Raw genomic sequence first — 22465 nt, 5'->3', positions numbered from 1 at the left:
GCCTAAATTGAATGTCATGTCAACAAGAATGAATGGTGGTGATCACCAATATTCATTTAAGAGTGAATTAAAAATGAATTGAATTGAATGGGTGAATGTTTATTTATGGGTTGTTGGTAAGTTTATTTGTATGGTTATACTTTTGGTAGAGCTGTGTAAATACTTGTCGTATCATAAATATATATGGGTCATGTTGTGCTCAAATTTGTAGACTATTTTTACAATGAATGATTAGAGTATATAATTAGAAAAAGAAAAGAAGAGAAGAGATTGTAGTTTTTGTTTAGGAATGTAGGGTATAGGTAGTTGTTGTGGAGGGGACTGGATTGTGACTGGGCGAAGTGTGGTTTGGAATTTGGATTGAGGAGGGATGCAATTATTTGTTTTGTTTTGTTTTTATTTAATGACCAGTTCAAAGCTCACTTACAACACCAATAATAAAACAGCCACGTGCAGGGTAACAGTCACAAGTCACAAAGACAAACCAATCCAAGTAGTAGTAGTAGTAGTAGTAGTAAAAACAACTCAGCAAATGAGAATGAGGTGTAGTATTATACTACTACTAGTAAAATCTGAGAGACGCCATTGCCAATTTGCCAAGCAGCCGCAGTACTATTATTAAGATAATATACAAAAGTCAAGTGAAGTAAAGAGGTTCTTTCTGTGTGTTTGTAGTGTTAGAATAGAATAGAATAGAATAGATTAATATTATTCAAGTAGAAGACAAGGAAAAAGGCAAGTAATTAGGTTGGGGCCCTCCCCTTTGTTTCCCGCGTAATCCAGATCCGAATCCACAGGGACGTCTCCTACTAATTTGACAATTATTCCCTTTTCCATTTCCAATTAACATTTTATTATTTCAAACAAAAGACTCAGTCCAATTTCAATTTCATTATTCTAATTCTATTTAATTTGGACGAGTATCTAACACTACCGACATCTTTTCCATTTTATTATTTTACTTATACCAAATTCAATGGAATAATAAATATAAATACTTTTACATCAAATTCACATGTATATTCCTTTCCTTTACATTCAATTCAATCCTCATAAAGCTAATCCTATATTAATATTATTATAAAATATAACATTACTTAAAAAAAAGAAAAGACAGATAGGATAGCCGCTGCCCGCGACCATCATATAATTAACTAATAGTTAATTATTAATAGATTAATTAATTAATTAATGAAGATTGGAAAATGAAGAAAGAGAAAGAGTATTGTTAATAATAATAATAATTTGAGAAGAAAGAAAGAAGAAAGGAGAAAGAGAGGTGTAGCTGTTTTAAAGGAGAGTATTGGTTGGTTGGTTGTTTTTGTTTTTGGACAAAATTAGTTCCAAAATCCAATCCCACAATCGGCATCGAGAGCTCTCTCTTCTCTTCTCAAGCTCTCGATCCGAATCAACCCAAATTCCAACTCCATTGTTTTGTTCTCATGTGATTCTTTCCAATTAATCAAACTCACAACAAAAAACATTATTACAATTATATGGAAAACATAGCTGCCCAATTGAAGCGGGGTATCTCTCGCCAATTCTCCGCCGGCGCCGGATCCCTCCGTCGCTCCTTCAGCAGACAATTCACCCGCCAATCATCCCTCGACCCGCGCAAGACCAACCTCCGCTTCAGTTTCGGCAGGCAGTCCTCCCTAGACCCCATTCGCCGGAGTCCATCCGATGACGATAACAAGCTCTCCGTCCCGGAGAACCTCGATTCCACCATGCAGCTACTCTTCCTCGCCTGCCGTGGGGACACCAAGGGCGTCGAGGACTTGCTAGACGAAGGCACTGATGTCAACAGCATCGATTTGGATGGCCGCACCGCTCTCCACATCGCTGCCTGCGAAGGCCACCCTGACGTCGTCAAGCTCTTGCTCAGCCGCAGAGCCAATATCGACGCTCGAGATCGATGGGGCAGCACCGTGCGTTTGTTTCCTTTTCTCTCTACATTACTATTGCCTATGTTATATTCCGTTTCATATCTCATATCTGGATTGGACAGGCAGCTGCAGATGCCAAATATTATGGGAATCAAGAAATTTACAATATTTTGAGAGCTCGTGGAGCCAAAGTTCCGGTACCTATCATCATTTCAATTCTCAATTCTCATGATGCCTATTATTATCTATCTATTCAGCCTTACATTTTCCTTTTTGTTTTTGTCTCTGTTTTCTTTCTTTTTTTTTCATTAGAAAACAAGGAAGACACCCATGGCTGTTGCAAATCCTCGGGAAGTTCCTGAATACGAGCTTAATCCGTTAGAGCTCCAGGTTCGGAAGAGTGATGGAATTACAAAGGTACTGTTCATTTGTCAAATTGTTTCAAAAAAATTGAACATTATTGTTTCTTTCTGCTGATCACAAGCATTGTCGATAGAGAGAGTTCTATTTTTCTTTTGGTTTCTTCAACATTATACTTTACTATGGAACAAATGAGTAAATTTTATTTAAAATGATAATCATAATAATTTGGAGAAACATCTACTGGTAATATTGGTGGTACAAGTATTTTTATTTTATTGGAGTTGTAACATAAATGGATTACTATCTTATCTACATCGTTTCAGGGAACATATCAAGTGGCTAAATGGAATGGTACAAAGGTTGCTGTGAAGATACTTGACAAGGATACCTCGTCAGACCCTGAAAACATGTAAGTCTAAATCCATCCAACTTACCATATTACATTTCGCAGGTGTAGCAATGTAACTACTAAAATGGCGTAACAAGCAGTAGACATAGATGCCATTGTACATCTGATTTTTCGTTTTTTATTCTGACAGAACTGCCTTCAAACATGAGCTAACCTTGTTAGAAAAGGTCCGACATCCTAATGTTGTACAATTTGTTGGCGCTGTGACCCAGAATATGCCCATGATGATTGTTTTAGAATATCATCCAAAAGTAAGCACACACCCAACTCTTTTTTCTCTCCCCACATCTGCATACCCACACATGCACACTAATGCAAATATTCTTTTCTTATAAGAACATTGATAGTAATCTAATGAACTCAATGAAATGATAAAGAGATGGAAAGAGGAAAAGGTGTGAATAATTTTCTCTGTATATAAGAACAGGAAAAAAAAAGACAATGTAACTTGACAAGGACTTCAATTTTTACCATAGTAATGTTTGACCTCATTTTCATCATGAAGCATCTCCGGAGTTTGGATTCTCTGTATTGTAGGTATGTATAGAATTAGCCCAAGAATAAAAACAGGGGCATGCAGCTTGAAAGGAAAAAATAAATCCACTTTTTTAATAACACATGCATATCAAATGTGTAACTCTTTTCAAATGACTTTCAGAGGCGTGTAGCCCTTACTGGGGAAAACCTCACAAAGTCACCATATGAATCATGATGCTGACCTTTTTTCTATTTATTTTTATTTGTAATCTTCTAGGGTAACTTGGGAAGCTATCTTCAGAGGAAAGGAAGGCTCTCCCCATCCAAAGCCTTACGCTTTGCTCTTGATATAGCTAGGCAAGTGCATTGCTGCAGTTTTATTTAAGATTCAAGCAATAGATATTTGAATGTACTGATATATCGTTGAATGAATGTTTTGTTTTTTGATAAAGAGTGGTATAAAATTGTGACTGCCTTAAGCTTTTGGTTGTTTTTATTCGTTCCTACCATAATTGCTTGTTCCATTTCCTGTCATCAGGGGAATGAATTATCTTCATGAATGTAAACCAGACCCAATTATTCACTGTGATCTAAAGCCAAAGTAAGACAACTAAATGCAAAAGTTTATAGCAAACACAAATATATTATTATTTTGTCCTTGTTGCAATGTACTCTTCTTTAATATTTTAAGTTTTCGTAAGGTGCCAGAAATATTTTGCTGGATAATGGAGGTCAGTTGAAGGTATCTGGATTTGGTTTGGTAAAATTGTCGACAATCTCACCTGATAAGGCAAAACTGGCACAAGCTGGGTGTAAAATTGATCCATCAAGTAAGTTCTTGCATAATAAACTCAACCTACTACTGTCCCTTTCTTCTCTTTCTAGAAATAATATGAACCTCCTAGCAATAAATTAATTTTTTTTGAAAAGGTTAGCAATAAATTAATTTTGCATTGTGTGTAGGTTTATATGTGGCACCAGAGGTTTACAAAGATGAAATATTTGACAGAAGTGTTGATGCATATTCTTTCGGTCTTATTTTATATGAGGTGTGGTGTGGTGTATGCTTTTTTTTTTGTGTGTGTTTTTGGCTTCTGTTATATAATGCACGTGTTATATATTTATATATATATATATATATATATATTGATAAGTAGAAGTTAGTAATGGTTAGTGTATCTGTTTTCTGTTTCCATTTTTATATGCTGAATTTTTAACTGTTCCTTGTGTGTGGATGTGTGTAGATGATAGAGGGCATACAGCCATTCCATCCCAAGTCTTCAGAAGAGGCAGCGAAAATGATGTGCTTAGAAAGAAATAGACCACCATTTAGAAACAAATCAAAGAATTATCCTCCAGATCTAAAAGAGTATGTTTGATTTCATGAATGTGATCAACCCATCTTCTGGAATCATGAATGTGCTAGTAATAGTAATAGTAATATGCAGGTTGATTGAGGAATGTTGGGATCCAGAGCCTGTTGTAAGGCCAACATTTTCAGAGATAATTGTACGTTTGCAGAGGATAGTTACAAATTGCTCTAAGCAGGGATGGTGGAAAGACACATTTAAACTTCCTTGGTACGTAAAATGGAATCATTATTAGAATAAATAACAATATATTCTATGGTTTTGGTTTGCAATTGTGTAATGTGTTTAATAATCTGCAGGAAATGAAAAGGGGACACACACACACACACACAACACACTCACTTGTGTCAGAGATGAAGCTGCCACTGCTGCCGCTTCTTACAAGAATAAATAAATAAATAATTATTAATGAAGGGGAGAGAGAGGATGGGTTAGTAAGTCCAAGTCTTTTCTTTTTTTCTTTCTTTCTTTCTTTCTTTCTTCAAAAATGTATAATTGTGTTGGAATAGTTTTGTTGTATACTATGAATATTATATACGATCAAATCAATTGTCTGTGTTTTCTATAGAATCATAATTTTATTATATGATATATAAATTATACTTACTTCGTTCTCATTTTTCAGCGAACAATCATATAATAAAATAAAATTACATATCATATTGTATAATAGTATTATTATTTTTTTTTGCAGGGAATATAATAGTAATTATTCTGTATTAATTAATATTATGCCTAAAATATGTAAATATAACATCGGACTCAACGGACGATCTCTATTAGTTATAACATTCTACATTAATTAATAAGAGAAGGGTACTATCTATATATAAGGCCAATATTAACTCAACTATAATCTCTAGGCTTATTATCCATCTCACCAGTATCTTATTAGATCCTTAAATAGTATTCCATTAAGTTTTTAAAGAGAGAATAATCACGTCATCATTCCAGAGAGAGAGAGAGAGAGAAGGAAATCTTACTTAACTTTATTAATTTATCACCCAAAAAACAAACAAGAGCAATTATTCAACAATCATAATAATATGATTTCATAAGCTAGCTAGCTAGCTAACTTATTTACTGCAACACAAAGTAGGTACCGTCACACACACACACACACAAGCACACACATATACTAAAAATGACCACTATGTAAAGTGTAAACATACATAAAAACTATTTTGTAAAATTATTATTTAGTAGTTTTGATACAAATTGACGAATGTTATTGTGGGAGCTGCCACCTTGAGAGATTGCTTGTATAGCCACATTCCTCCACTTGTTAGCATTGTGTGTGAAGTGTGAGGTTGTGTCCCCTTCCATAACTTGCCTTATGCAATTCTCAACCTCATTCCTCCCCACAATCCCATTCTCATCAACCTTCACTCTCACCCCAACCTTCCACACATCCTCAATCAGCTTAGCATCAGTGGGCTGATCAGTCCACTGGGGCATTCCCACCATTGGCACTCCCAAGCTCAGTGCCTCAACAGTTGAGTTCCAGCCACAGTGAGTGAAAAAACACCCCACAGCCCCATGTGATAGGATCTCCATTTGGGGTACCCAATTCAGTATGAGACCTCTCTCGCCTATTTCCTCTTCCAAGTTAGGAGGAAGCTTTGCCCGTTCCTCTGAGGACCTAAGAACCCACAAGAAGTTGAAGTGTGTGGCATTGAGACCCAATGCCAGCTCCTCCATTTGGGTGGCACTTAAGCTTGCCATGCTTCCAAAGGCCACGTATACAACTGACTTTGGTGGCTTAGTGTTGAGCCATTGTATGATGGGAGCAGAGGAGTCTGGCTCAAACAGATCGTATCCATATTCATTGTCGTCTTGGAAGCTCTTGTCTAGGTAGAACAGTGGAACTGTTGGCCCTATTGTTAGCACTGGACAAACCTTTGACATACAATCCACCACCTGTTGAGATTCATTACACACATGACACATATCATTATTTATTAAACCTACGTACGTGTAAGAGAATTACACTTACAGTTACTATACTAATAACATTACACGTGTAATTACAGTACAGAGGTGACACACTTTATGAATTGTGAGACCTAAACCAATAACACATATGATATACATTGAGCACTACTAACCTTATGATTACTTGTTTAGTTTGGTATGTTAAATTTAGAGGAAAAAAAAAAGTGAATTTCATTTCCACCCAAATAATTTAAAAGCACACCCAATTTTAATTTTATTATTTTATATAAAATATATATATGTATCTTTAATCTACTAATTTTTTTAAAAAAAAAAATCTTCCTTCACATATTCCTAAAAAATATATTTATAAAATAAAAATAATTTTTTTAAAAAAAATATTAAAACAAAAATTAAAATAAAATATTATATGAAATTTTATTAGAAAAAAATTAAAAAAATATAAATAATTTTTAAAAAAATGTAAAAGTAAAATTTAAATAACTATTGATATTTAAAAAAAAAAATATAATGTGAAAAAGAATTTTGAAAAAATATAAAAAGAGATTTTTAAAAAATAGAGTGTATATAAATAAAGTTTTCCTAAAAAACACAAAATATATATAAATTTACTAAATTACCAATAATTATTGAAATTAAAATTATATAAACAAACAAAATAATAATTTTGATATAAGGAAATTTTCTGAAACTTGTAATTATTTATAGGAAACAACATAAATCGTTTAATTTTCTTTGAATCCCTCCTAATTTGTTTCCATCTTAGTCTTACCGTCCTTATTGTAATGATGCAAAAGAAGATTAATTATTTTGTTTTGTACACATATAAGCGTGTAAGCCAAACCTTCAATAGTAATTAATACACTGTACACACACTGACACAACATCTATATCTATCTATTTATATGATGACGATGATGATGATGATGATGATGATGATGATCACAATATTGTTATCTTCTTGTTTTGATATATTAATTAAGAAAAGAATAAAATGGATTTAATTAATTAAAGAACCTGTTGTTCAAACTCGTAAACAGAGTTGACGAGGACAAAGTGAGGTTTGTGTGTGTTAGAGAATTGATTCAACACCATCTGAAAGTAAGCGGGATAAGAACCAGGGACACCCACAAAGGAAGGCATCTCATCAAGTGATGACAGAAACTCCAATCCTTCAACTGACACAGGAAATGAGTCGATTGGGAGTTTGAGTAACCCATGGTGGAGAGAATAGTAGATGTAGTTAGAAGTTGAGGACTGAGTGAAGAAGGGCCCTGCAGCCAATCCAAACTTGTTGGCCACATCAAGACACCAATCCAAGAATGAGTCATACACAACGCACCCTATTGGGTTATTGGACTGCCTGTGCCTCTCTATCAGCTGGCTCAGTGTCTTGGAGCCAGCAGCTTGGAGTCGGCTCAGGTAGTCATCCACGCCAGAGGATTGGACGAAGCCGCCTGTGTCGAAGCCGTCTGATATGGTGTCGAAGTGGATGGAGGGAGGGAGTTTGTTGGGGTTGGGAGTGAATGTTTTGGAGATGAAGAGAGTTGTGGCAAAGGTGACAGTGAGTCCATTGTGGTGTGAAACAAGTCTCTTGCAGAATTGAAGAAGTGGGTTGATATGGCCTTGACTTGGATAAGGAACCACTAACACATGACCACCATAACCTGATCCTGATCCTGATCCTGAACCTGCTTCTGCTGCCATTGCCACTGCCATTCACATTCACATCACTACTTGTATACTAGTCTAATATTTATAGTATAATGTGCTGTGCCGTATCAATTACTACTCTTTCTTTATTATTTATATATTGGACTGGTTGTTCACTAAATATATATACTCCGTCCCTTTACTATATAGATTGTCAAATTCCACCTCAATTTCTTTTCTTTTTTTAATAAATATATAGCATACATTACACCATCTCTAATGGATAGTTTATAATTTGAGCTAAAATTAATTTACAAATTGAGTTAATATTAGTCCAATTTTTATGAAAAATACTAAAAAGTACCCGTATTTAACTTTTTTCAATGTTATATCGTTATTGGTGCAATTAAATATTGAATATTATATAATTTAATATAATAACTTTTTGAGAGTATCGTTAATTAATCACAAAGAGACACGTCTAGAAGGTTCTAAACATCATTAGTATTTTATAATAGTGTTACAATACATTAGGGATAAAATTAATTTTTTTCATATACAAAAGTCAACAAAATTATGAAATTTTATTACAATTCTATTAAATATATAAATAAAATATAAAAAATTATTTTTTTTGAAAAAAAATATAAAAAAATATATTAATTATGTTAATAAAAAATAATATTATTATTATTATTATTTTTTGTGTTGAATTTGGTATAAGTTTTAAAATGTGCTAATTTTAACCAATTTTATATAACACCATTTTTTTTATAAAAATAAATTAAAATACACATATAGGCCATATATACTTTTTGAGAATGATGTGGTAAAGTCTGAAAAAGAGACTCCATTCCATGTGTAGGATCTTACTTTGTTAATATTACATTTGTAGTAATATATATTGTGCATAGAGTGCCCTTTCCAATAGTACTCATTTATTGTAAAATGGACTGGTTGTTGCCAAAACATTCAATTCAAGAATATATTACATATAACAACCAATCACTTTCATATTACTAATAATTATAACAACCAATAAGCACTTTTCGATCGTATTGTGTGTAGTGCATTTTTGCTATGTAGAGATAAGGTGGTCATGTGTGTGTGTTTTACAATAAAAGTATGTAATAACATCTTCACTCCTCAAATTGAATTGAGGTGTTTTTATTATTGAATGCATGCATAATGGACCAATATATTATAACTATTGAATTACGGGCTACAAATTAAAATATGGCAATATATATAAACTATAATATTTACATAAATTAAGTCAATCTTTTCCATTGCATCCGCCAACTTTAATTGAATCTTTTATATTGAATGTACATAAAATGTCTCTATCTTTATAAACTTTCAAAACAATAATTTAAAATAATATACATAAAAAATAATAAAATAAGTACATCACCATCAATTATAATAACTAATTATTCTATTTATCAATTAACTTTTTTTTTCAATGTAAACATATATATAATTATTATATCATGTATTAGTGATCTTTTTTTTTTTGTTAAATTTTTAACATTTAGTTGTTCTATTTATTTATTTTCATGATGTTTTGTTCTATTTTATTACTTGGTAATATTGTTGTTTTAATTATTTTAAATTTTAAGTTACATTACACTTGTAACAATGATATTTTTACGAAGTATTATACTTAAATAAATGGTAATATTTTATTTTTACATATTTTTCTTTATATTTTAAGTTAATATTAAAACTTATGTGTGTAATTAGATATCTAATTTAAAAAACCGATCAAATCCAATTAATAATTGAATTAAATTGGATTTGAGATCTAATTGAATTGGATCGAATTATGACTTTTCAAATATAATAACTAATTTAATTGGATCAGATAAGTAAAAAAAGTTGAATTAGATCGGATGCCCAACCCTGGGTTGGTTGGATAGCACGTGATAATGGTGGTAATGTAGTTGAGGCCCAGGGCCGACCATTTGTCTTTATAGTAAGGATCCCAAAAAAAAAATTTACCTATGGTCCATTTCAACTCAGGGTCGACCCTGTTGAGGCCGAGTCAAAATTGTTGCTTGGTTATGTTCAGCCGAGTATAGCTGAAGTTGTAGGTGTCAAAGCTCATCCAACTATTTTTTTTAGCCAATTTGCTTAATTAATAATATATCAAATCTTTATTAAATATATATAGGTGATTATTGAATGGTTACGTCAAATATACAACTACGATGGTTACACTAATTTTGACTATTGGATAATTATTGAATGGTTATGAATAATTAAAAAAATAATAAAAAATAACATAATATCTGTAACTTGAAACTACCTTTTATTTATAATTATGTTTTGTTTCCTTATAAAATACTAATTAAGATTATTTTTTTATATTAAAGGAGAGATTTTATTAATCAAAACAGAGTAAATGCTACAAAGACCAGCATTTCCAAAACAACAAAAGATAGACTTATTTACATGTTACAAACAAAATCAAAAATCTGTTGGTCCCTTTTAGAGAGATTCCTCCTTTCAACAAGTAATAATCTTGCTTTAAGAGCTACTCTAATCAAATTATTCACATAAGAAAACATAAAAATATTTTGTTCAATAATACAAGTATTTTGATTTCACCAAATAAAATTTATTACAGCTGCACAAACTACCACAACAACCCTATGAAGAAGACTACGATCTCGGTGATCATTCAACCACAGAAGTAATTCTGAATCAGCCAAATAATATTACCAAGCTAAGAATGAATAATATGCATGAGTTGCTTAGAAAAAGAACAATCAAAGAAAATGTGATTATCATGATAGTCATCACCAATCTCATAAAAATAGGCAACTAGTAGAATTAATGGTGATACCTCTTGCCAACAAGTGTTATGAGAGGCTTGCCAACAAGTGATCTCATAAATTATTATTTTTTGACACATTTTTTTAAAGTACAATAACAAGATTTTTTGTTTTTTTAATTGATATGATGTGTAGTAGTAGATATTGATATATTAATTATATATTACCCATTATATTATATATCCTATTTTGAAATCGTAAGATTTTATTATTTCTATTATTAATATAACTATTTATTTAAGATAAATTATTATTTTAACTATCACTAACTTAAAAAGAAAAAAGGAAAAAAATTGAAAGAATAAAGTTGTAATACTAAATTCTATGAAAAAAAAATAATGTAATAGTAGAAAAAGATAAATCAAGTTGCCAAAACTAAGTAAAAAAAAATCGTAACACAAAAATATATTGAGGAGTTGATATTGTTTTCTTATTGTAATTAGGTTAATATTTTGTTATTTTTTCTATTAATTTGCAGTTATCTTTTTGTTGCTTCCATGTTTTTTGTTAAGTTATTATTGTAGGGTTGATTTTGAGTTATTTTTTTATTTTAATAAAATACATTATTTTTGTAATTTTAAAACTTTAACACAATATTTTTGTAAACTTGTTGGTACAATAAAATTATAAAAATATTTGTCCCAATATATTTGTAAGTTCTCGTTATTATTTTTGTTATTTTCTTTCTTATCATGATATTTATGTTGGTCCAATTGTAAAGCCCAACCAAATTTAGTACTTCATTTTAGAAAAATTTGCAAAAATACTGAAATTTGAGGTAAGTTTTACAAAAATACTATCACACAAAAAAGTTTACAAAAATACCGTATTTTTATAAAACACCAGTAGAACACAAAACAAAACAACTTAAAACACCAGTAGAACAACTAAAAAACACCAGTAGAAAACTTAATACAGTATACTGCAGTATGAAACTTTTAAAAAAACACAGTAAAAAAGTAAAAAATACCGCCTGTCAGTATTTTTGTAAAAAAATAACAAAAGTTAGTATACCATGTAAATTTCCCTCATTTTATCTACTCTGCAGAGAAAATTATTTTTGGAGGTGTGATTAAAAAATTTCTGCTTTTTAATAAAGTACGATATATACTATTTTTCTTAGAGAATTAACTAAATCAATCCTAACATATATATGTGAAAAAATTATAGGTATATAAATTTCCCAGTAAAGATCGTTTAGAGGTTGCAATACGGTGAAGATTATTCGAAGCCTCAATTGACTTGGTCTGTCCTTTATCAAATTTTTTTTTAGAAAGATGGCATTTTTCTAATTAAGTTTTTAGGATATGACATAATTGGTCGTGCTTTAAATTTATGAGCAGAAAGAAAAGAAGGATTTTTTACTTTCATTATTATTATTTGTTGAAATGAGAAAGAAGGATATTTAGTTGAAATTATTATTTGTTGAAATGAGAAAAAAAAAAGGATATTTAGTTGAAAATAAAAAATGGTGGTAGTAATCCAAAACAAAATTTGGTTTTTGAAAAAGGAATGGACGGTGGGGTGGTGAGGTGGAGCCCACGAGACATGATCACATCTTTTTTGTTTCTTCAGCCGCCCCAACACACTTTATCTCCACGTGTCCTTCTCCCATTGGATACACTGGCACGAGTCATGGTCCCACCCACCTCCATATGTTGTTTTTGGCTTCTTTTTGAGATTTTATTTATCTTTCATCGTTCATCTTCATGCTCATAACTCATAACTCATACTTTAATGATATTATATTATCCAATCCTACCTCCCTCTCTCTATTTATAATAATAATAATAATAATAATAATAATAATAATAATAATAATAATAATAATAACCATATAATTTCAATAAAGATTACTTTAATTTTAATTGTGTTGTGTTTGTATTGTGGCATGAATGAATCTGACATGATATTATTAAATGTTGCAACAAACAACAATAATAATAATAATAGTGGTGAGTGGTGAGTGCATGAGACTGAGAGTGGTTGTGTAATTAAGTTAAAAAAAAAAAAGAGTTGGGTGAAAATCAAGACTGAACAATTACAACACCTCATCTATTGTTCTCTTGTTCTCTTGCTGTGCTGTTGTGTTGAGTTTTCTGACTTTATACTAATTTGACAAGTTTTCCAAATAAGTAACTGCCTTTATAGCCACACACACACACACACCTATTTTCTTCTTTCTTCCTTTTCAATTTCATTGCTTCCTTCTGATGATAATTAAGAGAGAAAGTTTCTGGCTTTGGTCTTCCTTCCTTTCTGACTTACTTAAATGTTAATTAAATGAGATGAGATAATCCCATTTACCATAGCTTACCAATTTCAATTTGTGGGGTTTTCTCTTTCTGATTCTTTTCCTATTCCATCTATTTTCTTTCCTTAAACATTCCTTTCCTCCTATTTATTTCTTTATTTACATATACATAATCTTCTTAGTTTTTCTTCTTCTCACTTAATTAACAATGGCTTCCCCTGATATTTACTCAGCCTGGCCAATACCACCTCCTTCAACATCATCCTCATCCTCATCCACTGCTTATTCCTTAGACTTGGAAATTCGTTTAGACGAATCACAGCAAACTTCACCATCTACTTCCACACCCACCTCCTATAATTCCACCATTCCTCCTCCTCCTCCTCCTCCTCCTCTTCCTTCTCCTAAAAACAACAACAACAAGTACTACTCATGTTGCTCTGTCCCAAAAGAAACATTGGAAACATGGGACAAAGTGTTCAAGGAAGGACACGGTGCAGATGTGTATGTTATCAGTACCCATGGCCAGGACCAAGCTCCCTCCTCCTCCCCCTCCTATGTTCTAGCTCATTCCTTTATTCTGGTGAGTCACGATCCCTGTAACCAACCCACTTCAATCAATTTAATTATGTTATAATTCAAGATTGTTGAATTGGGTTTTGCAAATTGGCAGGGTGCTGCATCACCAGTATTGGCAGATTTATTAGAGCAAGCAAAAATTAAGAATGGTATGAGATACATTAACATTCCTGGGGTACCCTACAATGCCCTCCATATCTTTATACGTTTTCTTTACTCATCCTGGTATGTCTATTCAATCTAATGATCCTTATATCCTATACCCTACAAGTCATAATCATATTGTGTCTGGTAATTAAGAATGGTTTGTTTGTTTGTTTGTAAACAAGCTCAGCTATGAAAAGGAGGAATTGAACAAGTTTGTTCTGCACCTGTTACTTCTATCACACTCCTACTCAGTTTCATCATTGAAAAGGATTTGTGTAGAGTTGATTGAGGAGGGTTGGTTGACCAACGAAAACGTGGTGGATGTGCTGCAGTTGGCAAGGAACTGCGATGCACCTCGCCTCTCCTTGGTTTGTATCCGTTGGATTGTCAAACATTTCAAGGCCATTTCTTCAACACAAGGTTGGAAAGTTATGAAGAGCGTTAATCCTGCTCTTGAACAGGAATTACTAGAAGCAGTAGTAGAAGCAGATACTGTAATAAACCATCCACCCCACTTTCCCACTTTTCTTATGATGATTATGTTATGTTGTTTATGATAAAATGATGTGTTTTGATTTCAGACAAAAGAAGAGAGATTAAAGAGAATGGAAGAGAAGAAAGTGTACTTACAACTGCATGAGGCAATGGAAGCCATAGTTCACATATGCAGAGATGGTTGCAGAACAATAGGGCCACGCGACAAAGTCCTTAAAGGGAGCCAAGTTGCTTGTGGTTTCCCTGCTTGCAAAGGCCTCGAAACCTTAGTCCGCCATTTCTCCATTTGCAAAACTCGTGTCCCAGGTGGTTGTCTACACTGCAAGCGCATGTGGCAGCTTCTTGACCTGCATTCTCGTTTGTGTAACGACCCTCTTACATGCAAAGTCCCACTTTGCAGGTAAAACAACCCCTCATTCATAGTATAAAATGCTTTGTTTCAGCTTTTCAATTAGTTGGCATAATTCATGGTTTTTCTTTTTCTTTTCTAAAAGCCATTTCAAGGAGAAAGTTGTGCATCAGTGCAAGAAGGACGAAGCCAAGTGGAAAGTGTTGGTAAGCAAAGTAATAGCTGCAAAGAATGCAAGGGGACCATTCCCAGCTCACCGCTCCAGCTTCACATGACACTTTATATGCCCTTCATTACTCTCCTCTCTACCAGTCTCCCTATACATACACACATGTATATAATGTAAATATTCAAACATAGAAAGAAATGACATTGGAGTTTCACTGAATCATTTGGCAACTTACAACGATACTTATTTTCTGTTCTTTTCTTTTAATTCATTTCTGTCGTAGATGAATTTATTTGATCATTGTTCAAATAATCAACCTCAATAAAGTGATTGAATGTGGTAATCACTCATTCACTAACGATAGGATAAAGCATAAATCTTGGATATTGTATATATACAGATCAAATAAGAGAACATAGCACCAGTAAACTAAGCCCCATCTGCAATTTCCCATTTCCATGCACTGGTGTAGATAGAGAACAACTGCATGGTCATGAGAGACAAAAAAAAAGGAGGTAGAAATGAATTAAAATATCAAAAGCAAGACTTTTATAAAGGTATCCTCACTTACCATTCATTATTATTTGGCTCGAATAAAGGCATAGCCATAGTTGTTGTTCAACAACCCATTGCAATATTCCATAGTCATAGATTTACCCGCAACTGAAGACTGACCCCAAACCAAAACTCTAAGGGATCTCATTCTCATCTGTTCTTTAAACCAAAACAAAGGTTTTTGAATTTTCTTTGGGTCTCTGTCACAAGAAGACAAAGGTCGGGTCTCATGTTCATTGGGGGTTTTCTGATTCTATCTTCTCTCAGAATACAATGATGACACCCATTGGAATTGGAATCCGGAAACAGATTCTTCATTCCTTTCGCTACTCTTCTATTCAACCACTCCTCTCTCGCTTCACTCTTACTCCCTTCAATCCAATTCCAAAATCATCATCTTCATCCACCGTAACCATTCGAACCAACCCCATTTCGAGATTCTCCATCTTTCTCTTTAGATTCCCCAATACCAAGTCATTTTCCACAGACCCATCATCATTAGACTCACCCCATGAGATTTCCCAGCCTATTGATGCAGGCTCTTCCATCAGAAAACCCATCAGTTTATGGCCTGGAATGTTCAATTCACCCGTTACAAATGCTCTCTGGGAGGCGCGATCCAGCATGTTTGAGAAACCCGGCGACCCGACGGCGGATCATCTTTCGCAGAGCGAATTGGTCGCCAAAACTCCGGCACAGAGCCGGACCAGTATTCTCTACAAGCTCTCCTCTGATTATGCACTCAAGGAACATTATAGAAATCCTTGGAATGAGATCAGGATTGGAAAGTTGCTAGAGGATCTTGATGCTCTTGCTGGAACCATTGCATTTAAGGTATAAAGATTGTATTTTTTTTTCTCCCTTTTTTCTTAGCCAGGCTCAAGGTTGGGGTTTTGATTACAGTATTGCCCTAGTTTGAATTTGAATTCTGTACAACAACATTGTTGCCTATTTTGATTGTGAAATTCTACGTGTTGGCTTGTGGACCAGCATTGCGCCAATGAAGATGGCATTACAAGGCCTCTAATATTGGTGACTGCTTCTGTTGACAAAATGGTTATGAAGAAACCAATTAGCATTGACACTGATTTGAGTATTGTTGGTGCTGTTACATGGGTTGGACGATCGTCCATGGAGATTCAACTTGAAGTGATTCAGACAACATATGGTATCCTGGTTAATACAATATCTTGTTTTGATTCACAATCAAAAGGACTGAAATGTTTTGTCACTGTTTTAGGAGAAGTAGAAGAAAATCACACTATTATTCCTACGATTTGATTTGTGCGTCAGTGTCATTAATCTTAGCTTTCATAGGTACCTGATTCTGTTTATTCATGACTATCAATATCAAGATTGTTTGTATTGCAGAATCCCCAGATTCATCAGACTCGGCTTCTCTTGTAGCAAACTTCACATTTGTTGCCCGCGATTCGAAGACTGGAAAGTCAGCTGTAATAAACCAGATTTCACCTGAAACTGAAGAAGAAAAGTTGCTTTGGAAAGAAGCAGATGAAAGAAACAAAATGAGGAAAAAGAAGAGAGAAATGAAAAAAGACTTGGAGTTAGAGAAGGAACACAATGAGAGGCTGAATGCATTGTTGGCAGAAGGGCGTGTGTTCTGTGACCTGCCTGCCCTTGCAGACAGAAACAGCATCCTTATGAAGGATACTTGCCTTGAGAATTCTTTCATTTGCCAGCCACAGCAAAGGAATATCTTCGGTCGGATTTTTGGAGGATTCTTAATGCGTAGAGCTGTTGAATTGGCTTTCTCAACAACATATTCTTTTGCTGGTGTGGTAACACATTTTCTAGAAGTTGATCATGTTGATTTCCTTAGACCTGTGAGTATCCCTTGGAGCATGAATGACATCATATCATTTACTTAAAAATAACAGATAGAATTGCACATTACCATATTATGCCTACTTATTACGTACTAAAGATCTGGTTTGGTTGATTTTGTATTAATTATGCAGGTGGATGTTGGAGATTTCCTGCGTTTGAAATCTTGTGTTCTGTACACGGAACTTCAGAACCCCACTAAACCTCTGATAAACGTGGAAGTTGTAGCTCATGTTACAAGGCCTGAGCTAAGGTCCAGTGAGGTAAGCGCAACTTTTTGAAATGAAATCATGTTGTGAAAAAAATAAAAAAAAAAAACAAACCACAGAAATTGAGTATCACTGCTAGTGTTGTTGTATGTTTATATATAATATTGATTTTGTTTTGTTTTCTTATTCTACAATTGTGTTAATAGGTATCCAACAAATTCTATTTTACTTTCGCCGTTAGACCCGAGGCTGTGAAGGACGGGTTACTTGTTCGGAATGTTGTGCCTGCTACAGAAGAGGAAGCTAGACGGGTGCTAGAGCGAATGGATGCTGAGACTCCTCAACCATACTTGTAGCCTCTCATCTCATCTCATCTTTTTTCTTTCCCAAGAAGAAAATGAAAACAGTTGATGCAAGTAGCCAATTGTAGCCTCTCCTCTCATCATCAAAATAAATAAAAACATCCACTTCAGTTGGTCCACAGTTACTGATATAGAACGGCAACTTGTTCAAATTTGCTTCATTTTCTTGTTTAACTCTTTCCAATGATACTTGTCAATAAAAAACCTCATCTTTTTAATGATAATAGAAAATCTAATGATGATTACTAATTACTATTATACAGGATTGACAAAATCTCAAAATCGTTTTGACTGTCACATATATAATATTTATAATTACAAAAAGAAGGTAATTAACGTGTAAAATCCAGCAAGCTCCATTCAATTCACACCCCACTAGTACTTGAAAAACAACCCAGTGACACTGAAAAGAGAAACCAACTCTTGAAGTACAAAATCATCCGCTATGTGTCTGTGAAGAGGACGAGGTTTCATCGTCTGATGATGATCCGAATTGTTGCCTTCCATCGAGTCCGGGAAAGAACGGTAGAACTGTAACATGTGTAGCATTTGGAAACTGGCGAACTAAACCCACTGTACTTCTCTCATTAACTTTGCCTACTTCTTTGCACACTTGATCCAGGATTGCAAGAAAGTCCCTCACAACCAAGAATATTCGCAGTGGACGAGCTTCTTCTTTAGCTGAGTTACCATGAAAATACTCGGTTAAATCTTTCACTAGGGACAGGGCAAGTTTCTCTTGCCTTTGAAGCTTTTCTATCTCTTGCACTGCTCTATTCAAGAATCCGTTCATGGCCTCTGAGAATCTCTGGCTGCTTTCCTTTAGAGGAAATTCTTCATTCGATTTCAACACTTGTGCCACTCTAGTAATTCCTCCAGTAAGTTTTGCAACCTCATTGCTGAGTACATCTGAATCCATGGCAGCTGCTTTCTTAACATTACTGAGCTCCCCACTTAACCCCGAAACAACTTGCAGGCCGAGTTTTCTGAACTCAACATCATCCCAGTACGAAGATTGGTCACTTTTGTCATATTCTACATCCTGATTGGCTCCAGAGAGACGCAATCCTTCTGCTCTGATGATTTCCTGCACAACAAAATGCAAGAGTGTTGTCTTCCCATCGGCACCCTTGACATCCACAAGCTTAAGAAGTGTGTCAAGCTTAAAGGCATGGGCATCGCCACGATTGGTGCCAACATTCATTCGGTTTCCAGTTTTGAGCACTGCTTCGAGAAGCTTCATGAACATTCGGCTACTCCTCAATTCTCCACAAGCAACCTGCGGAAAGAACGTTATGTTGTTAAGGATCTTCAATGGACAATGTACCATATATATCATGCAATTCAATACAACATAAAGAAAACAACTACCTCTAAAGTTTCGAAAGACCTCTTAAGGTATTCGATTTCTGATTCGAAATTGGCAATATAAAGCAATGCTTCCACCCTCTTGAATGCGAAAGGGATATCCAAGACTGCCTTGAGAAACTTCTCGGCTGGACCAAGCTTGAATGGGGATTCATCTTTGTACTCCCTAAGTTTCCATTCTTCCTCCTTGGTTGGAGCCATCTTTAATAAACTTTCGAGAAGTTCCGTCCCCAGTGCATCGGCATTACCTGTTAGCAAGTACATCAAGGAACGGTAAAGGCGATCATGTAAAATATAATTAAAGAAGCAAGTTTGATTCACAAACAAACATTGTGTTTACCTTCCAGAAGGGCTTCACACACTTCATCAATGGTGACATTTAATGCTCTCAGCAATATTGCAATATTCTGAGACTTCTTTGGATCAAGAACTCGATTCTCTTGCACTGAAGATGGAAAACACTGTCGACGACCATTGTCTTTAGGCAACAAATTCGAATTATTAGCCATGAACAGTGTCTCAATCATTTCCTCATTTACTCTGCAAATTAAAACAAGAATCTTAAGAGCCAAAAGGAAAAAAGAAAAAACAGAATCCCCCATTAAAGTTACAGCTATGAACATCTTTAGATTCTAAGCCATAAAAGAATAAGAAGCTTTCACTTAACAACCAAAAAATAAAGAAATAATAAAAGTGTTGGGCTTTGTTGTCTTACTGAAAAGAGCTTGATTTGAGCTGATCCCACACCATTGCCCGGTCCGAGCTTGCTCTAACTTTATCCCAATGTAAAGCTTTCAGCTTTGGCTTCGAACTTTCCTCACTCCTTTTCTCCAAACCAACCCCATTATTATCTGATTCTTCAGCACCTCCACCAGTGGAAACCACCTCAGAGTTTTGGAACACATGCCTTGAAGGCGTCACTAGAGGCGGAGGCCCTCCTCTCATGGCCGCCGGAGCTTCCCAAAATCTCGGTGGAGGAGGAGGTGGAGGCGGCGGTGGCAGCTTTACAGGAACATATTGCCTTCTCTGGTCCGAAGCATCAGATTTCCGGCAAGGTGAATTCTGGGTATTCCCTGAACCTCTTTCTGATCGCGAAGATAATGAAGACAAAGACGGAGAAGACAACAGAGGTATCGGAGGTGGTCGACATGGGGCCGTGAAATTCATAACTGAATCAGGTGACTTGGATTTGAAGCTTCTAGGGCTGAAGTTCGCCGGAGGAGAAAGAGTGTTGGATGCAGTAGTCGCCGGAGAACCAGACTTGGAGCACGGGTAAGAAGGAGTCCTGGAGTTAAAGCTTCTACTTTTAATAAAGTTGTCGACTTTAAACCCCTGAGTTTCTCTCTGAGAACTCGTTCCAGCATGGCCAGGACTATCAGTAGAACCCCTCGGCGAAAAGAATTCCTCCTCATCAACCTCATCATCATCAGAACCCACTTGAGCCTCCTTGTGGGTTCGTTTGAAATTGTATTTGGGAAGTGGGGGCAGTGGATTCAGCTCCGGCGAGCCAAGTTTCTGATACGGAGAGGCAGAGACGCCGAGTCTCATAGTGGCATTGCTGGAATTAGCAGCAGTTTCTGTGTCAACACCTCCTCTGGTAGAGTTAACAAGGGTCCCAAGGTAAAGGAACTCAGAGCTGTTGTTGGGTGTTGTCCTAGACTTATGGATTCCGTCGGAGGTAGCCGTGTTGGGCGGGTAAAGTCGGAGACTATCTGTTCTAGAAGTCTTATCATCAGAGCTAGTATGATGAAGCTTTCTGTTCCTTCGGTAGTAAAGGAAAGCAGCAGCAATAGCAGAAATGAGAGCAGCAGAGAGTAGTGAGACAGTTACGGCAATGGCGACCCCATGGGTGTGGTGGTGTGAAGTAGTTTGGGGAAGGAGAAGAGATGATATGTTAGCCGGGAAAGAAGTAAGTGCTGTTGGGGAAGGAGGAGGAGGTGGAGGAGGGTTCAGGTAAGATGGGAAGAAAGGCTTATCTGAAGGGCTGGAGGAAGAAGAAGAAGAAGAAGAAGAAGAATCAAAAGGGAGCTTGGGTTGTTGTTTTGGTTGAGGTTGTGGAGAAAAGGTTGGAGCTTGTGTTGGAGGAAGAGGGTCATCTTCTACAGGTGGGAAAAAGGGTTGGTGGAGGAGATGCCGGCGGTGATGGTTGGAAGGGGAGGAAGAGTGAGTAATTGTGGTGGTGGTGAGTGGTAACAACAGTAAAAGGAGAAGAATATGCATTGTGGGGTTTGTGGTGACAGTAAAGATGAAATGAAGAAAGCTGAAAGGGTGTCGGTGGGTGGTGATGGTTTTGGCCTACATGTTTTATGGTTGTGGTTGTCTTTGGTAAAAGGGTATCACCATTGCCATTACTATGGACTATGGACTCTGGTGTAGTGAGTCTAATAGGGTTGGTGGGTGTTGAGAAGAAGATATATGAGCAAAGAGAATGGTAGTTGTTCAGAGTTAAAACGAAGCATCCATCAAATCATCTAACACAAAAGAAAGCTAAAGCTTTTTGAAGATGAAAAATGAGAAAGTGAAATGTAATAATAATAATGGTTTTTTTTTTCTTCACTTAATTCTGCCATTTGCATTATTTTCATTCATTTGAAGCAGAGAAAAAATTGAAGAAGAGGTCAAAAATTTCTGACAGACACAGTAGATTTTTGGGATTTGAACTTTTCTTTTTTATTTTTTTTCACTTTTTCTTAATTAGATTCTTTACTACTAGGTTAGGATGGATGATGTATGTGAGCTGTTTGCACTATGGATGGGTGTTGTAATCAAATGAAATGAAATCTTTTTGTATTTATTTTTCATTTTTGCATTGCATTGCATTGCATTGCATGTCCCAATATGATATAAGCTTATTACTATTTAGTTAGAGACTGAGTTAGTGGTGATGCACAGTGAAACAAATATTAGTGGACTCCACCCCATTCCATCGATATTCAGCCTTTTCCTACTCTTTGACTCACTCAACACCAATACCAAAAAATAAAATATGTCTTTTAGGGTTAATTTTTTATTACAATCTCTCAATTAATTTTCATCTTCAAAATATATATTAAAATATTTTTTAAAAAAAAATTGAATAATTTACCATGCAAGTTTAAAGTTTTTTTAACAAAACTAAAATATCAAGAATCTAAAACTATAAATTATTTAAAAAAAATAAGAATAAAAATTCCAACATG

At 34.8% G+C, this 22465-nt stretch overlaps 5 protein-coding genes and 1 long non-coding RNA gene across 8 annotated transcripts; 3 read left to right on the top strand and 3 right to left on the bottom strand.

Moving 5' to 3' along the window:
* The first annotated feature begins 1233 nt into the window (after positions 1-1233).
* Positions 1234-5111, top strand: LOC115708059 (integrin-linked protein kinase 1). Of its 3 annotated transcripts, XM_030636230.2 has the most exons (12): positions 1234-1928; positions 2009-2083; positions 2199-2303; positions 2573-2658; positions 2789-2909; positions 3413-3492; positions 3674-3736; positions 3844-3965; positions 4099-4184; positions 4380-4504; positions 4584-4715; positions 4805-5111. In XM_030636230.2, exons 1-12 carry the CDS (start codon positions 1497-1499, stop codon positions 4809-4811), a joined length of 1434 nt encoding a protein of 477 aa, XP_030492090.1. In that variant the 5' UTR covers positions 1234-1496; the 3' UTR covers positions 4812-5111. The 3 variants fall into 3 exon arrangements, with proteins under 3 accessions (XP_030492090.1, XP_060974748.1, XP_030492091.1); XM_061118765.1 differs by having other exon boundaries at positions 1235-1928; positions 4584-5111; XM_030636231.2 differs by lacking the exons at positions 4099-4184; positions 4805-5111 and having other exon boundaries at positions 1235-1928.
* Positions 5112-5474: 363 nt separating this feature from the next.
* On the bottom strand, positions 5475-8338 carry LOC115704265 (UDP-glycosyltransferase 74F2). Its single transcript, XM_030631480.2, has 2 exons — positions 7479-8338; positions 5475-6425 (listed from the first exon to the last, which is right to left on the bottom strand). The coding sequence occupies exons 1-2, from the start codon at positions 8178-8180 to the stop codon at positions 5685-5687; spliced, it is 1443 nt and encodes a 480-aa protein (XP_030487340.2). The 5' UTR covers positions 8181-8338; the 3' UTR covers positions 5475-5684.
* Positions 8339-12674: 4336 nt separating this feature from the next.
* LOC115708058 (BTB/POZ and TAZ domain-containing protein 3) lies at positions 12675-15133 on the top strand. The gene is made up of 5 exons (XM_030636228.2): positions 12675-13791; positions 13882-14012; positions 14122-14428; positions 14516-14829; positions 14924-15133. Exons 1-5 carry the CDS (start codon positions 13417-13419, stop codon positions 15051-15053), a joined length of 1257 nt encoding a protein of 418 aa, XP_030492088.2. The 5' UTR covers positions 12675-13416; the 3' UTR covers positions 15054-15133.
* Positions 14901-15652, bottom strand: LOC133039804 (uncharacterized). The gene is made up of 2 exons (XR_009688725.1): positions 15519-15652; positions 14901-15095 (listed from the first exon to the last, which is right to left on the bottom strand). It is a non-coding gene; the product is annotated as an uncharacterized LOC133039804 (long non-coding RNA).
* Positions 15251-18174, top strand: LOC115708057 (acyl-coenzyme A thioesterase 4, mitochondrial). The gene is made up of 5 exons (XM_030636227.2): positions 15251-16336; positions 16493-16670; positions 16874-17346; positions 17482-17610; positions 17763-18174. Exons 1-5 carry the CDS (start codon positions 15776-15778, stop codon positions 17910-17912), a joined length of 1491 nt encoding a protein of 496 aa, XP_030492087.2. The 5' UTR covers positions 15251-15775; the 3' UTR covers positions 17913-18174.
* LOC115708056 (formin-like protein 2) lies at positions 18130-22082 on the bottom strand. The gene is made up of 4 exons (XM_030636226.2): positions 20002-22082; positions 19627-19826; positions 19290-19534; positions 18130-19197 (listed from the first exon to the last, which is right to left on the bottom strand). Exons 1-4 carry the CDS (start codon positions 21504-21506, stop codon positions 18355-18357), a joined length of 2793 nt encoding a protein of 930 aa, XP_030492086.2. The 5' UTR covers positions 21507-22082; the 3' UTR covers positions 18130-18354.
* Positions 22083-22465: the final 383 nt, after the last annotated feature.

This window comes from Cannabis sativa, chromosome 1, assembly GCF_029168945.1.
Source record: "Cannabis sativa cultivar Pink pepper isolate KNU-18-1 chromosome 1, ASM2916894v1, whole genome shotgun sequence".
In the NCBI taxonomy this organism is placed as follows: Eukaryota; Viridiplantae; Streptophyta; class Magnoliopsida; order Rosales; family Cannabaceae; genus Cannabis; species Cannabis sativa.
Note: the sequence above shows the minus strand (reverse complement) of the source record. Positions and strands in the feature narration are given on the sequence as shown.